This window comes from Lactuca virosa, chromosome 4, assembly GCF_052849685.1.
Source record: "Lactuca virosa cultivar CGN04683 chromosome 4, Lactuca_virosa_CGN04683_v6, whole genome shotgun sequence".
Taxonomy (NCBI): domain Eukaryota; kingdom Viridiplantae; phylum Streptophyta; class Magnoliopsida; order Asterales; family Asteraceae; genus Lactuca; species Lactuca virosa.
The window spans coordinates 491823868-491841448 of record NC_136429.1 but is presented as its reverse complement, the minus strand read 5'-3'; the positions used below and the strand labels follow the sequence as shown (position 1 = coordinate 491841448).

The window sequence follows — 17581 nt, the reverse complement described above, 5'->3', positions numbered from 1 at the left end:
AAGATCTAGGAGTTTCAAATCCAATTAAAACTTAATGTTCAATTTCGTTTTTCATGGTGGAAATTGGTAAATCGTCATTTACCTACCTTCAAATATTTTATAACTTGGATTACAACATCCCTTTTCCAGTTATAAATAGGTTGTTGGGTCCTAGCCTTAATATTTCATATTCGGTGTTATATTAAGGACTTAAATCAACTAACTTGAATTTCTCCCATTATAGATGTCTAGTTTAGATAGCTATGGTCTTCCCAAATCTTTAGGAACAAGCTTTCCTAATGAATATGATATCCCACATGGCGATCAAAGGTGAAGGGTTAATCCCTTTGTTGTACATTAATGGGACTAGAAATCATATTTCACTTCCTCCACCTCTTCCAATTATTCTCCCTAACCCACAAGTTTAAAGACTTGAAAAGTTCAAGGTCACTCAATCCCTATTGGCAAGCAAAGTCTATATGTTCTTAGAGACCAAGTTACATATCGACAAGCCGGGAGAGTTGGGTGTCAAAGTATTAAGGAAGTTGACTGTTGACTGGGTTCTTCAATTACTTCTCCAGTCATGTAGTGAGTTCTTTAAGGACTGCTATGTGACAGACCATGACATGACCCTTAATGATCTTACATATTTTCTCGATGCTGCTGAATCTGCAATGATTTGGAGCACTAATAAAGCAAATTAGATTGGAAAATCTACTTCCCAAAGTTATTTGGACATTGACAATGGTGATATTGGAAGTCCAGAAAAGATTTCTCTTCCCAATAGAAAGGGATTGGCCATGGTCAAGTCATTTGACCAATGGTAAAGAGAAAGGCTAAGTCTGAGACAATCAAGTGTACCATTTCCAAAGAGTCCATATGTTTCTTTTGCCAAAAGAAGGGGCATTGGTTGCGAAGCTGCTGAATTTACCTGAAAGTTCATAAGGATGGTAAAAGTCAAAAAGTTTGACTTTGCTTCAGGTAAAATCCATTATATAACTCTATTAAATTCCTATTTGGAAGATTATTAATGCATGATGTAATGTAATTACATTTTGATGTTTTGAAGACTCAAAGGAAGCTTGAAGAAAGAGCATGCTGATTCTGGTCGCGAAGATGGATTTCGATCGCATGGTTCGATGATTAGAATTTTGAGCTGCTGCTTGAGAGTTATGATATATTGCTTAGGAATAGATAACAACATATTTTTCATATGTATTTCCATTGTATGGATAAGTTTTTTTCCGCAATTTTAAAAATAAAAGAAAGTTTTGATTTTATTTATTTTACGTATCCTTACAATGACATTTGTGAAAAAAATTGTTGTTTATATGTTTCCATTGATAAGCAATATTGGAAAATAGATTTGATTCTTTCATTTGTGGTAGTGTCATAATTTACCAAATAAGGAAAGATTTTCATCACCCAAGTTTCAGTTGGATAGAAACTTGGAATCATGCAAGTTGTATTGTATGATGAATTAGAATTTTCATTTTTGGGAAATTAAGACTAAGTCCTTGTTCGCATGTATGTGTGAGTCGAGTGAAGGACTAAAGGATTGGGTACACTAGGTTGTACACTGGTCAGGTCCACCACAAAGAACGATAAGAGTATTCATCATGATTTACTAAAGTTTAGTAAGTATGGTTATGCTTACAAGTTTAAGTATAATTCTGAGCATTGAAAAAGTTTCAATGATTGGCAGAACGAATAAGAGGAATCAAATTAGGCAGAAAGATAAAAGTTTCTCCAATCTGAAAAGATAGGAGAGTAGTTTAGTATCATGTTTTATGATTATCTTAGTGATTATGAAACCATATCACAATTAATCCTCTAAGGACACCTTAGTGCATTTGTTTGGCTAAGGAGAGGAATCGTGAATTGTTGAAATGGTTAAATCAAAAGATCAATCATACTTCGTTCCAAAATCGAATCTTAGAGTCATACTCCAAGATTGAGCTTTGAGTGGCATAATCTTAAGAACGGTTTAAAAACACTTGTCAAATGTAGAGTAAAATGTTTTCTACTCTTGTACATTTGAAATTGGTAAGATGTGATTTCTTGGATAAGACAAAGACCAACTAAGACCAATTGTGTGAAGTGTTTATCTTGATAAGAATTCGCACTAACTCTTGAATATTTGTTTTGTCAAGAAATGGTTCTTGACAAAGAGAATCTTATATGTCAAGAGGTCAGTGGGAGTCTTAAAAGATCTTAAGATAGTTTCAAGAACTAATCAAGAGTTTTGTTAATCACTAGCACACAACTTGAGGTTGGGCAAATTCAGTCCATATGAGTTTGGATTTGTCACTAATCTTGTCTTGTGATTATGGTTATGACAAATTCACATGGATAGGAACACATGCACCATAAAAATCTAAGTGTCATAAGGTTTCTCTCCGATTCATGAAAATGATGGTGAGGAAATGCTTTAACTATGTAGATTTTAAGTAGAATAGCAATTGTGATATTTGCATTCTCAAAGTCATTAGTGGAGCGCGTGTGGTTAACCGGCACACTAACATGGACTTGTGAGAATGGCAAAAGCTCTAAACATTATGATTACGACATCCCTCTTCATAATTGTTTAGACACACATGTGAGCTATCTAAGGAAATGTGTATGGATTTGATAAAGTATTATTAAAGCAATCTAGTATCAGAAATCTGAACTTTGGTAAGAAAGTCAATAAAGTATTCAAATCAGAGCCCGACTGCAATCATCACAAGACATACAAAAGAGCTACGCCGATAAGCGGCGAAAGCAATTGGAATTTAGAGTCGGGGATAGAGTATTACTAAAGGTCTCTCCTTGGAAAAGGGTGATTCGTTTTGGGAAACGGGGAAAGCTAAACCCTCGATACATTGGACCCTTCGAGATTCTTGCCCGAATTGGTCCTGTGGCTTATAGACTGCAGCTACCTGCTGAGCTCAGCAGTGTTCACCCCGTGTTCCACGTTTCAAATTTGAAAAAGTGCTTATCCGACGAGACTCTCGTCATTCCGTTAGAAGAAATTGAAATCAACGAGAATCTCTTGTTCATCGAGGAACTAGTCGAAATCATGGACAAAGAGGTGAAGTGTACTAAGCAAAGTCGCATCCCGATTGTGAAAGTTCGATGGAACGCGAGACGCGGACCAAAATTCACATGGGAACGTGAAGACCAAATGAAGCAGAAGTACCCTCGCCTATTCTCGCATTCTCAAATCTAGCTTTCAAAAGAATTTCGGGACGAAATTTCCTCTAACGGGGGGATGATGTCACAACTAGGAATTTTGACACCTTGAACAACAACAATGATAACATTTGTAAACCAAAAATGTGAAAGCATGTATGATGCTTATTCAATAACAACAAAACTTCCATCAAACACCTTATAAAAGCACTACAACTAATCAACAAAGATTTGGAAACCCAAGAAATCTCGGTTTAAGTCCATTTTGGACTAGGATTTTCTTATTGGGCCTAATGGACCTAAAATTTTCCAATTTGATTATTTTGGGCTTGGAACTCTTAAATGGGCCCTAATCGGACCCATATACATGAAACTTAATATTTTGGGCCTTATAAGCCTAAAATGAACTAGGTTATCTTTAATGGGCCCTATTGGGCCATAACAAATCTAATTATCCCTAATGGACCATAAAAATCATTCCTTGATTTGTTTTGGGCCGTGAACCCTCTCACAAGACAAATTGGGCCAAAAATCACCTAATTGGGCCATAAAATGGACTTAAGCACAAAAAGGCCCAATTTCTTTTTCTTCTTCTCCTCTTCTCGGCCCAACTACACAAATGAGGGGGGAGAGTTGACTTTCCACTTGCCACCTCTTTATTATCTTTTGGACTTCCATGCACTCATCTCATGTTCCCATGCACATCCTTCAACTCTCACTCTTTCTCTTCTCTCTTTTTCTCTCGGCCGAAACCAACTCAAACACACACACACACTCTAAAAAATCTCTCTCAAACACATAAGAACTCTCTTCTTTCTCCATCAAATTTTCGAGAATTGGAAGCATTCCAAGGAGGTTATTCCAGAAAAATCATCATCTTAGGTAAGTTCATGCTTGGATCCATGATCTAGATTCTTTGTTTTATCAAAAATCTCTCCATAACTCATCTAAACTCATGATCACCATCTTAGAAACCTCTAAGTTCAAGATCTTCCAAGAAGGCTTGCTAGGACCAAATTTTCTTCATTTCTTCATTCTAAATCAAAAACAACAAGAAAAGGTGAGTTCATACCCCTCTCTTTTTCAGTTTTTATATGTTTTATGGGGGAGAATACAAGAAAATGTGTAGATCTATGTGTATGTGTATGCTATGTATAATTTTATGCATGTATGTGTGATTTTATGTGTTTTTGTGATGAATATGTAACCAAAAGGGAAGAAATCTCGAGATCTATGTCATAAGAAGGAAAACAAACATGATCTAAGTTATATTACACTAAACAAGTCAAGGATATTAACTTATAAGATTGTGATAAACATATTTCGAAATAAAACCCATTTTTGGGCTTAAATTGTCAAATAAACAAAAGTTGGGTCAAAAATTGTCATTTACGGATTTCATAAGGTTAAAAGGAGTCAAAATAGTTACAACAAATGTTTTCATGAATATTATGCTCTTCAAAGGACTTGAAATGTAAATATTAGCTTAATGGGGTAATTTGTGGGCTTTTCGGCCCAACAAGCCCAAACTTGCAAAATCAGAAATTTAAAAGGGATGAAATGGTAATTTCTTCAAAACAGGGGATAAAAAGTTAAACAAAACTATTTCAAGGATTAAAAATGTCTTTCTTTTCCAAAAAGGATAAAAAATGTAAGGTTTTTTGGATTTTGGGCCAAAGTTGTAAAAGCTGCAAAAGTTTGGGTTTTAAACCGAAAAACACTTTTCTGGAATGGCTGAAACTGCCAAAGAATAAATTTTGAGCTAAAAACATCATTTGAACAAGTCTATGACTCAAAAGTGTCAAGAAAAGAGTTTAAGGTCAGAAATGTCTTTTTTTATATAAGGGACTAAAATTGTCGTTTTTATTAAAAGAAGGGCTGAAAAGATCAAACCAATATTCTTAAGTCTATTAATTTATTTCTAGAATATTGAGTCAAAAATACTAAACTACGACTTACAAAAATTGAAAGATGAATACACGTATAACACTAATTATCATTATAAACAAATCGATCGGTCTCGAGTCGATACGAAAATAACAAATCGTTCAATCAAACCTTCCAATAATTATACAATACCTAAGACAAGTAAACATTCCAAAACTTTGGGCTTGAAGGTTTCAATCATGCTTGTTGGACCTTTGAAATCCATTAACATGATCTTTGGGCCCAAGGGATAACGATAATATATGTTATTGGGCCTTCTATGACCCAAATCAATATTAAAGGGACCCTCAATGGCTTTTAAGTGCTATTGGGCCTTAGTGGCCCATTAGCATTGCTAGTAAGGTCAAAGTAATCAAATGTGAAATAGGCCAACGTGTCCTTCGCATACCCAACAACCTAAAAAAATAACTCACTGAAGTAGCAGGACTTGTACTCCTCTCCTCCTCGTTTGCTAGGCTTATGAGTAATCAAAGTAAACAGATTCAGGTTGATAATCAATAGTAATCAAGGTTGTTTGGATTAAGTGAGTAATAACGGGTGACACCTCTAAGGATCGTTCGTAGTCTGTAGTTATAACTAGTCATTATCAATGCATGATTATAATGACTCACAACCAGTAATTAATCCAACACCACCCGAGTAATCAAGGAAGAGTAATCAAAAATCATTAGTTGTGGCGGTATAGCAATTCGTAAACAAGTATATCTCGCGTTATCGGAAAACATCAGGTTTTTCGAGGAAATCAACACCACTCGCTTGTAATTTCTATAACTATAATACAAAACTCCCTTTTATATACACGTTTTGAAATCATTCATGCATCAACTTATGGATCTTCACACTTTGACAAACTATTTCCCTTTCCAGAAAATATCGGATTTTCTGGGTCTTTCTTTTAAAAACTACACAAATCATTCTTATCACAACATTGCTTATGAATTCACCAACATATCATATGTTGACGTTTTTCCAAAATAACTTGTATTCTCATGTAACAGGTAAGCGGAAGGGTAATATCAAGTAATGTTAGGATATTATGTTTATTTTTTGAAAACTCTCAAGCAATTTATGTTATGGATGTGTAATGTTTAAAACAATGTACTGGATGTGAACAATATCAGTTGTAATGTATTGATGCATGGTGATGTTTATGTTATGATTCATGTATATTCATTGTGACGATATTCAATTTAAGTCACGCGAGCCCTCAGACGTTTCCGCCGTCTGGTTTCGGGGGTGTGACAGGTTAGTATCAGAGCACTGTTTATAGTGAACTGACATATCTAACCACACATTGATATGCAACTATAAACTAAAGAGGGACTAAAACAACTCTGAACAAAACGAATAAAACACAACGATAAAATATCTTTACTTGTGTGATGTAGGAAAGAGAACATAATAGCAAATCAAATAAAATAACACTGACATCTCGGTTAAGTCGGGACTGTTCATGGTTGTAGTAAGGAGTGAATGTAGCCTGATCAACTACATTTTCTCCGAAGTACAACTATCACATGCTCCGGGAAAACCTCGATGGTCGCTGAACTTGAAAACATACCCTTAATACCAAGAAAAGAACATTAACTCAAATTACATAATAACTAAGACGTCTTAGGAATAACATTAGTACATTTATACACTCTCACAGACAGTATGGCCGACTTCCATCACCCCGGAGATCCGTATTTCCCTAATCAGGGAAATAACGGATAGCTGGAGGAGGAACCTGAAGAAGACTCCGAGGAAGGGTCTGAAGAGGAACCTGAGGCGGAAGTCGGAGGCGGACCTGCCGAGCCCGTGGAGGTCCTAGAAGAGGAAGCCGGAGAGGACTTCGAGGAGGAACCTAGCGATGATGGTGATTCGGACACGGAGTCCGAAGTCATCAACCCCCCTTACCCGACTAGGGTGCCCGCCCACCGGATGGGTCCGACTGGCCCTACACCTCCCTGAGGTCTCTGTAACACCCTTTTTTTTTTTTTTTTTTTTTTTTTCTTTTTTCCTGCGGTAAATAAATATTTACTACAGTAATAAAATATCTGATTTGGTCCCCATTTGAATATTAATAAAACTTCATTTATAATATAATGACATTTAAAGAGTTTTAAATAAACACAAATAAATCCAGGTTTAAACTTTATTACATAAAACATGATTTATTGAAATAAACAGCGGAAGACTTTTATCCATAATTTTCAAGAGTAATGCGGTTGCCACGATAGTCAAGCTGGATTCTTCCCCTTGTTTACCCCAGAGGGTCCTGTAAAAATGTTAATAGTATCTGATAAGCCAACGCTTAGTGAGTTCACAATCTATACATTTTACCACATGCATATAATCATTATAAAAATATTTACTGTTTTACTACAGTAATTCTGAAATATTTACTGTTTTACTACAGTAATCCTGAAACATCTACTGTTTAACTACAGTAGTTAATCATGTATGTCATATAATAATCATAGTAATAACATTTACTAGTATATAATATATAGCATAACATTTTTACCGTCAACAGTAAAAATTACACATATAACATGTTTACACATAATTACCGTCAATAGTAAATAATGGTAAATAATGGTAAATATTATTTATCATAATATCTTCACATGAACTTGTTTTATAATAACTACATACATGAGTATCACATATAGAATAGTAAAACTCACCTTAGTCGCAGAACAGCAACACGAACGTTTGTTTTCTCGAGTTTATTCACTTAACAGCCTCTCGTGATTTATCTTCTCGATTATCAAGACTATAATTTACACTTGTTGTTCTTTCCCAAATGAAGGAAAATTACCTCTCTATTTATAGGTAAAAATGTTGATTATTTTATTCATGACCTAATTTCTCCATTATTATTATTTTTTTTTATGATTTCTTTTACTTTTGGCCTAATTCTGGCACTCAATACCGCACCTAGAACTAGTGGACCCGACTCCATCTTGAAGGAAATCGAGTCAGCTTTCCAATGGCACCAGCCACTAGCCGCCACTCGCCGCCACGCGCCGCCACTCGCCACTTTTCCGGCCGGTGGTCGGCTGCCGGATTTCATTTCGAGATTTTTGTTCAAACTTCAAAAATTCATAACTTCTTTATACGAGCTCCGTTTTCGACGTATTTTTTTTTCATGCGTAGGTATTTCCGAGTACTACAACTTTCATTTAGATCACTTTAGCTAAAAATAAATATATTTTTACTTTCATATTTAAATGTAATTATAACTTTTTAAACCATATAACCATTAAATCTTTTATACACATTTTTGATTATTTGTAACACCAAATTTACTACTATATATTTATATATAACTTATGATAATTTTATAAACATTTTTAACATAAATACTTATCTTTATTTATTTATTTATAAATGAAAACGGGGCGTTACAATTCTCCCCTACTTGGAATGATTTCGTCCTCGAAATCCTTATAAAAAGAACTCGGGATAATTCTTTTTCATTTCATCTTCTGGTTCCCAAGTCCATTCTGTTCCACGTCGGTGCTGCCATTGTACTTTAACAATTACTATTTCCTTGTTGCGTAATGTCTTTATTTTTCGATCTATAATGGCAACAGGCTTTTCAATGTAGTTAAGTCTGTTATCTACCTGAATATCGTCAAGTGGCACAATATAGGTTTCTTCTGCCATACACTTTCTTAATTGCGACACATGAAATGTGTTGTGTATCTGATTTAATTTTTCTGGTAGCTCTAAGCGATATGCTACCTTCCCAACTCGTGCAATAACTTTATATGGACCAATGAATCTAGGTCCCAATTTTCCTCTTTTCCTGAATCGGATGATTCCCTTCCATGGTGACACTTTTAGTAATACAAAATCTCCAACTTGAAATTCTAAGTCGGATCGTCTCTTATCTGCATAACTCCTTTGGCGGATTTGAGCTGTCTTCAGTCTTTCCCTGACCATCTGAATATTCTCTGTTGTCTTTTGAACTATCTCAGTACTACCGAGTACTCTTTGTCCCACTTCACCCCAACAAATAGGTGTCCTACACTTTCTTCCATATAACATTTCATAAGGAGGCATGCCAATGCTTGCATGATAACTGTTGTTATATGAGAATTCTGCTAATGGAAGATAAGTATCCCAACTACCTCCAAAGTCAATCACACAAGCTCTCAGCATGTCTTCGAGTGTCTGAATGGTTCGTCTTTCTTCTTGACAAACAGTATTGGTGCGCCCCATGGAGAACTACTTGGACGTATGAACTCCTTCTTTATCAATTCCTGCAGTTGAGCAGACAGTTCTTGCATCTCAGGGGGTGCAAGTCTATATGGTGTCTTGGCTATTGGTGCTGCTCCGGGAGTAAGGTCGATCCCAAACTCTACTTGTCTTTTTGGAGGAATACCGGGTAAATCTTCACGAAACACGTCGGTATATTCTTGAACTACTGGCACATTGGAAATTACTGTCTTCTTTTCTGGTTTACCATCTAGTGTATAAACCAAATATCCAGTACATCCATGCTGTATGTACTTCCGTACTCTTGCTGCTGAACAGATGGATTTCATGTTCCTTCTTCCTTCCCCTTGAATGATTAGTTCTCCCCTACTTGGGGTTTGAACTCGGACTCGATGTCTTCTACATTCGATCAAGGCATGATGCTTTTCTAACCAGTCCATCCCTATAACGATGTTGATTTCTTTCATCGGAATTGGAATGAGGTTGATCTTGAACTTCACATCGGATATTACTAATACACAACCTTTATATACATGATGTGCTGTTATCGTCTTATCATCGGCTATCTCTACTTCTAATTCTCTATCTAACTTTTCTAGTTTAACAATTATATTCTTGCTATATGATAAAGACACAAAAGAGCGACTTCCTCCAGTATCAAACAGAACTAGTGCTGGTTTTGAATTAATGAGGAAGGTACCTGCAACTACGTTTGGTTCATCTTGTGCTTGCTCAACGGTGAGCTGGAAAGCTCTACCTTGAACTCTTGGGGCTTCATTTCTTGTTCCTGTTCTCCCATCAGTGATCCTCAGAGTAGATGGAGCTGGAGTTTGAACCGTACCTTGAGCCAACAAAGGACAATTTGGCTTAATATGCCCATACTGATTGCAATTGTAGCATATTTTCAACTTTTCTGGACAATCCCTACTCATGTGCCCACTTTTTCCACATTTGAAACATACTCCCATTCCCATACGACATTCTCCTGGATGATTCTTCCCACATTTATCACACTTGGGATGGTTCTTCTTGCCTTCAGTTTGGTTATTGGTTTGTTTGAACTTCTTGTTTGGTTCTTGAACGTGTACCTGCTTTCTCTTCTTGTCATGAGTCTCCATATCCAGCTCCTTGAGTCTTGCTATTTCTGTCATGTCTTTGAATGTCTTGCAGTTAGAGGTTACAACAACCTCTCTGATCCTGGGCTTGAGTATCTTAACATAACGATTCATCTTCATCTTTTTCGTGGCCACAAATTCTTGACAAAAGATTGATTTTTCCAGAAATTTATCGGTGATTTCATTGACCGATTCCGTTGTTTGCTCCATAGATAGAAACTCTTCAGTTATTCTATCTATTTCTACCACTGTAATATACTCATCTTGAAAGAGTATTTTGAATTCTGCCCAAGTCATGTTCTCTATTTCAGCTTCCTTAAGCTTCTTCATGGTTAACTCCCACCAATCATTCGCCGTTCCTCGTAATTGGTTTGCTGCAAATCGAACTTTTGCTTCTGGCTGACAAAAACAAGTACGAAAAGCATTCTCTATCTCTGATATCCAGTGCATGCTGACCAGAGGGTCCTTCTTTCCATGGAACAATGGTGGTTTGGTAGCTGCAAAATCCTGATACTTGCATTTCTTAAGTTGACCAGATGCTGCCATCTTATTATCAATGATTTTTAACAAATTAGTCTTTACTTGCTCGAATAACTCTGGGAGAAATTCTTGAATTGCTACTCTTATTTCAGACGCAACTAGCTCCCTAACATTGACATCTTCATGTTGATCTTCATTTCCATTTCCACTTCCATTTCCATTTCCACTTCCATTTCTTGTAACCACCATCTTTCTTATAACCATAATATAATAAATTTTATATATATATATATATATATATATATATATATATATATATATATATATATATAAGTAATTAATCCTATGCCTTATTCTAAAGAAACTTCCATCTGTTTTCTGGTTTTCCTTGTGGTCCTCCCGTCCCAATTATGTATCATGTGCTTTCGTTAGTACGGGCCCATACTAACGTCCACACATATACATAATTGTTTTTGGTATATCACAAAGTCTTCCAAATTGCAGATTTTAGTTTAACACGCATTTTCTATTTCACATATTGTAGACATACATATAATGTCTACAGAGTTTACTGATTATACTCTTTTTAACCAATTAATATTATCAAAGAGTATTATAAATACATAACTATACATAATGCTGAATCAAATAGTCATTCAAATAATTAACTTTTTACCCTAAAGCAACAATCAAACAAGAACATGCAGTAAGGCTTTAGTCAAAATTCTAAGTCTATGTAATTCTAATTATGCATAGTTTTAAAGCATTTACTTTACTCTTTGCTAATTTTAAGTAAACACATAATCATACGGATATTTATCTATATCCTATTCAATTCTAGCATGTGAAATATATACATATATATCATATATATCAAAATTTCTTGTATGTAATATATTATAAAAATATATTATATTATACCTTTTGAAGAATACCGGCTGACTGCTCGTTCCGCATTACTTTACTCTTTTAAAATTTTGACACTTTTTCCAAAATTTTATTTTTCTTGAAAATTTTGAGCTTCGGTTTAAGTTCAAACACACACTGATGTATATTTGAATCCCTTAAACTAAAGCTCTGATACCAACTTGTAACACCTTTTTTTTTTTTTTTTTTTTTTTTTTTTTTTTTTTTTTTTCTTTTTTCCTGCGGTAAATAAATATTTACTACAGTAATAAAATATCTGATTTGGTCCCCATTTGAATATTAATAAAACTTCATTTATAATATAATGACATTTAAAGAGTTTTAAATAAACACAAATAAATCCAGGTTTAAACTTTATTACATAAAACATGATTTATTGAAATAAACAGCGGAAGACTTTTATCCATAATTTTCAAGAGTAATGCGGTTGCCACGATAGTCAAGCTGGATTCTTCCCCTTGTTTACCCCAGAGGGTCCTGTAAAAATGTTAATAGTATCTGATAAGCCAACGCTTAGTGAGTTCACAATCTATACATTTTACCACATGCATATAATCATTATAAAAATATTTACTGTTTTACTACAGTAATTCTGAAATATTTACTGTTTTACTACAGTAATCCTGAAACATCTACTGTTTAACTACAGTAGTTAATCATGTATGTCATATAATAATCATAGTAATAACATTTACTAGTATATAATATATAGCATAACATTTTTACCGTCAACAGTAAAAATTACACATATAACATGTTTACACATAATTACCGTCAATAGTAAATAATGGTAAATAATGGTAAATATTATTTATCATAATATCTTCACATGAACTTGTTTTATAATAACTACATACATGAGTATCACATATAGAATAGTAAAACTCACCTTAGTCGCAGAACAGCAACACGAACGTTTGTTTTCTCGAGTTTATTCACTTAACAGCCTCTCGTGATTTATCTTCTCGATTATCAAGACTATAATTTACACTTGTTGTTCTTTCCCAAATGAAGGAAAATTACCTCTCTATTTATAGGTAAAAATGTTGATTATTTTATTCATGACCTAATTTCTCCATTATTATTATTATTTTTTTATGATTTCTTTTACTTTTGGCCTAATTCTGGCACTCAATACCGCACCTAGAACTATTGGACCCGACTCCATCTTGAAGGAAATCGAGTCAGATTTCCAATGGCACCAGCCACTCGCCGCCACTCGCCGCCACGCGCCGCCACTCGCCACTTTTCCGGCCGGTGGTCGGCTGCCGGATTTCATTTCGAGATTTTTGTTCAAACTTCAAAAATTCATAACTTCTTCATACGAGCTCCGTTTTCGACGTATTTTTTTTTAATGCGTAGGTATTTCCGAGTACTACAACTTTCATTTAGATCACTTTAGCTAAAAATAAATATATTTTTACTTTCATATTTAAATGTAATTATAACTTTTTAAACCATATAACCATTAAATCTTTTATACACATTTTTTATTATTTGTAACATCAAATTTACTACTATATATTTATATATAACTTATGATACTTTTATAAACATTTTTGACATAAATACTTATCTTTATTTATTTATTTATAAATGAAAACGGGGCGTTACAGTATCGATCTTTGGCGGTGGAGCAGACAGTAGGGACAGCGACCTCCATTTGGCATGTCACGTGAGTTCTACGACTTGAGGGAGGGAGGACCAGCTGATCGCGTGCTTCCGGTCATGGTCAGACGACTACGGAACACTGGTGACATAGCACAGAGCACCGCTGATCAGATGCACCAGATGCGGACTAGAGTCGAGCGTGCAGAGCAGGAGACGCGAGAGGTTATCCAAGAATTCCACATGAGACAGGTGAGGTGGGAGACTCGCCTCTGTGACGCGGAACAACAGGTGGCTCGCCTACAGGGAGCGTCCACTTCTTCAGCACCACCCTGTGGCACATCCCGCCATGACTAGGACTAGTCCTACCTATCGTTAGTATTATGCTTATATGATCTATGCTATGTACCATCGACTCTATGTTTAAGTGATTACACTACTCATAGAGCCGTTACGCTGCCGAACTTGCGCCACTTATGTATGCTCTTTAGAGCAAATTTTCATGTATCAAAATGAGGATAATATTAATGGAAAATTTTATGTGTTCTATTGTGATGTTATTATCTGTTATGTGTTATGTATCCATGATTGTATGTTAACATGTGAAACTACTTAAGTTCATGCAATACACCAAGTTCATAGGACCACAATCTCACAAAAATCATAGGCACTCAACATCTTTCCGTTCCATGACAGAAAGATGCCCCAACGACCAACCCGTGGAAACCCTGGACCAACCCCACCTGAAGTCAACTCAGCTGCATTCCAAGCAGCTGTATCTGCTGCGGTTACTGCAGCCATGGCGCAAATCCATCAAGGGAACAATGGTGGAGTCAATGGACAAGGGGCTGTGAGTTCGAACAATGGAACAAATCAAGGACCTACCAAGACATGCTCTTACAAGGACTTCACCAACGCCAAGCCACGAACCTTTAATGGCACGGGTGGAATGATAACCCTAAAAAGATGGATGGAAAAAGTGGAATCGGTATTTGAGATATGTGAATGCCCCGAGGAGGTGAAAGTGAAGTTCGCCGCATGCACATTCGTTGACCAAGCTCTCACTTGGTGGAATGGACATGTAGAGGCCATGACTCTCCCTGTAGCCAACGTTATGCCTTGGACGGAATTGAAAGAAATGTTGATGGCTGAGTACTACCCACGAGGCGAAATTCAGAAAATGGAGCAAGAGTTGTGGAATCTCACTGTCCGAAATTCCGACATAGATGCATATATATATCAAGGTTTAGCGAGCTGTCACTGTTGTGCCCAGGCATGATCACTTCAGAAAGAAAGAAAATCGAATGATTCATCTGGGGATTAACCTCCCCTATTCAAGGAAATATAATAGCTGCAAATCCTGAAACGTTCGACAGTGCCAAGGGATTGGCCAAGAAACTATACGACCACAACAACAAAAAGGGTGATAAGCCAGCGGAAATTGAAGGCAAGAAGGAGAGTGACAACAAGAAGGGAAAGAACAACAAGAGAAAGGGGCGACAAGGCTCAGAGTCGACAAAGAAGCAACAAACAGTGACAGTCAATGCTGCAACCACCCAAGTTCCCTCCACACTACATGCTCCAGCCTCAGCTAATCCAAGTACCCCTAAGCAATATTTTGGGAATCTCCCAAAGTGCAACAAGTGCAGTCTTCATCATAATGTCGAATGCAGAGAGATGCATTGTACCAGTTGCAATCAGAAGGGTCACACGACAAGGTATTGCAGGACCTATCCTCCCCAGAGCCAACAGCAAGGAAACAACAACAACCGCAACAACAACAACAACAACAACACCAACAATAGCGGCAATAACACAGGATCAAGCCCCACCTGCTATGGATGTGGAAAGACTGGGCATATCCGTCTAAACTGCCCCAACATCAACAACCCTGGGAATGGAGGAACAGGAAGAGTGCTAGCTATGGGTCAGGGAGAAGCGGTGCAGGATCCCACTGTTGTTACCGTTACGTTTCTCCTAAACCACACTTATGCATGCATCCTATTTGATACCGGGGCAGAACGAAGTTTTGTGAGTAATAAATTCAAACACTTATTAAAACAACAACCCTAGAAGCTTAAGGAAACCTTTACGGTGGAAATGGCCAATGGGAAAACAGAATCCACTGGGGAAATCTACAACGGATGTACCCTGACCTTAAATCATCACGTCTTTCAAATAAACTTAATGCCTGTTTCCATTAGGAGTTTTGGTGTGATTATCGGCATGGATTGGTTAAGCCCCTACCATCCTGAAATTATGTGTGACCAGAAGGCCGTTCGCCTTCGCCTCCCAAATCACGAAACCCAAACTATATACGGAGACAAACTCAGCACGAACCTTCGTCTTATCTCGTGAATTAAGGCACAAAAGTATCTACGAAAGAAGGACTTAGCTTTTCTAGCTAATATAGTGGAGAAGTCCAATGAAAAGATCAATATTCGAAACATCCCTGTGGCTTGCGATTTCCCGGATGTCTTTCCGGAGGATCTTCCAGGGATACCCCCAGAAAGACAAATCGAGTTCTGAATTAATCTAGTGCCAGGAGCTACTCCCATCGCCAAATCGCCCTACAGATTGGCTCATGCGGAGATGCAAGAGTTGTCCAGTCAACTCAACGAGCTTTTGGACAAGGGATTCATCCGACCCAACTTCTCACCTTGGGGAGCTCCGGTTCTCTTTGTTAAGAAGAAAGACGGTACCTTTAGGATGTGTATTGACTATAGGGAACTTAACAAGCTCACTATCAAAAACCGTTATCCACTTCCAAGAATTGACGATCTATTTGACCAACTCCAAGGAGCTAGTTATTTCTCTAAGATAGATCTGCAATCTGGATACCACCAACTCAAGGTCCGGGATGAGGATATTCCTAAAACCGCTTTCCGAACTCGTTATGGACATTATGAATTTGTCGTAATGCCCTTCGGTCTAATGAATGCCCCTGCCGCATTCATGGACTTAATGAATCGAATCTGCCGATCATTCCTTGACAACTTTGTCATCGTATTCATCGACGATATCCTCGTCTATTCCTGAAGCGAAGAAGAACATGGCCGACATCTTCGACAAATCCTGGAAACCCTGCGAACCGAAAAGTTATACGCAAAACTCTCTAAGTGTGAGTTCTGGCTTAGCAGTGTGAACTTTTTGGGTCATGTCGTTAGTCAGGAAGGGATACATGTGGATCCTTCCAAGGTCAAAGCCGTTGAAGGATGGGCGATCCCAACGACACCCACATGAATTCGACAATTTTTAGGCCTCGCAGGCTACTACAGGGGATTCATTCAGAACTTCTCCAAAACAGCCAAGCCACTTACCTCGCCTACACAAAAGGGCGTACCTTTTGAATGGACGGATAAACAAGAAGCTGCATTCCGAACTCTGAAGCAAGCACTCTGCAGTGCACCGGTACTATCACTGCCGGAAGGAACAGAAGACTTTGTAGTCTACTGTGATGCCTCGAATCAAGGTTTAGGATGTGTACTCATGCAGCGTGGAAAGGTGATAGCTTACGTGTCCCGGCAACTGAAGACACATGAGGTGAATTACACCACACATGATCTGGAACTGGGAGCAGTGGTCTTCGCCCTGAAGATTTGGAGGCACTACCTTTACGGTACCAAGTGCACCATCTTCACCGACCACAAGAGTCTCCAGCAGATCTTGAACCAAAAGGAGTTAAACATGAGGCAACGAAGATGGGTTGAACTGCTGAACGACTATGAGTGTGAAATCAAGTACCACCCAGGCAAGGAAAACATGGTAGATGATGCCTTGAGTCGGAAAGAATACTCGAATCGTCGTTTGAAGACTCTCTCCATCATCATTCGATCCCACCTGACCTCTCAAATCGGAGCAGCCCAGTTCGATGCAATGAAGGCAGAAAACAAAACAAGCGAAGCGTTGCGTGGAATGGAGAAGAACTTCGAAGTGAAGGAAGACGAAACATATTACTTCATTAACCGCATTTGGGTCCCTAAGTTTGGGGGATTCAGAGAAGTAGTCATGAACGAAGCTCACAAGACGCGATACTCCATCCATCCGGGTTCAGATAAAATGTACTTGGATATTAAGCAACATTATTGGTGTCCTAACATGAAGGCAGAGATTGCCACTTACGTTAGCAAATGCCTCTC

The 17581-nt window shown here is 37.3% G+C and overlaps 1 protein-coding gene and 2 long non-coding RNA genes across 3 annotated transcripts; all 3 read right to left on the bottom strand.

Moving 5' to 3' along the window:
- Nucleotides 1–7202: 7202 nt before the first annotated feature.
- On the bottom strand, nt 7203–7867 carry LOC145169386 (uncharacterized). Its single transcript, XR_013742461.1, has 2 exons — nt 7773–7867; nt 7203–7360 (listed from the first exon to the last, which is right to left on the bottom strand). It is a non-coding gene; the product is annotated as an uncharacterized LOC145169386 (long non-coding RNA).
- A 1381-nt stretch (nt 7868–9248) lies between these two features.
- Nucleotides 9249–11156, bottom strand: LOC145106942 (uncharacterized). The gene has a single exon (XM_079043856.1). The coding sequence runs from the start codon at nt 11154–11156 to the stop codon at nt 9249–9251; it is 1908 nt and encodes a 635-aa protein (XP_078899982.1).
- Nucleotides 11157–12153: 997 nt separating this feature from the next.
- LOC145169385 (uncharacterized) lies at nt 12154–12818 on the bottom strand. Its single transcript, XR_013742460.1, has 2 exons — nt 12724–12818; nt 12154–12311 (listed from the first exon to the last, which is right to left on the bottom strand). It is a non-coding gene; the product is annotated as an uncharacterized LOC145169385 (long non-coding RNA).
- Nucleotides 12819–17581: the final 4763 nt, after the last annotated feature.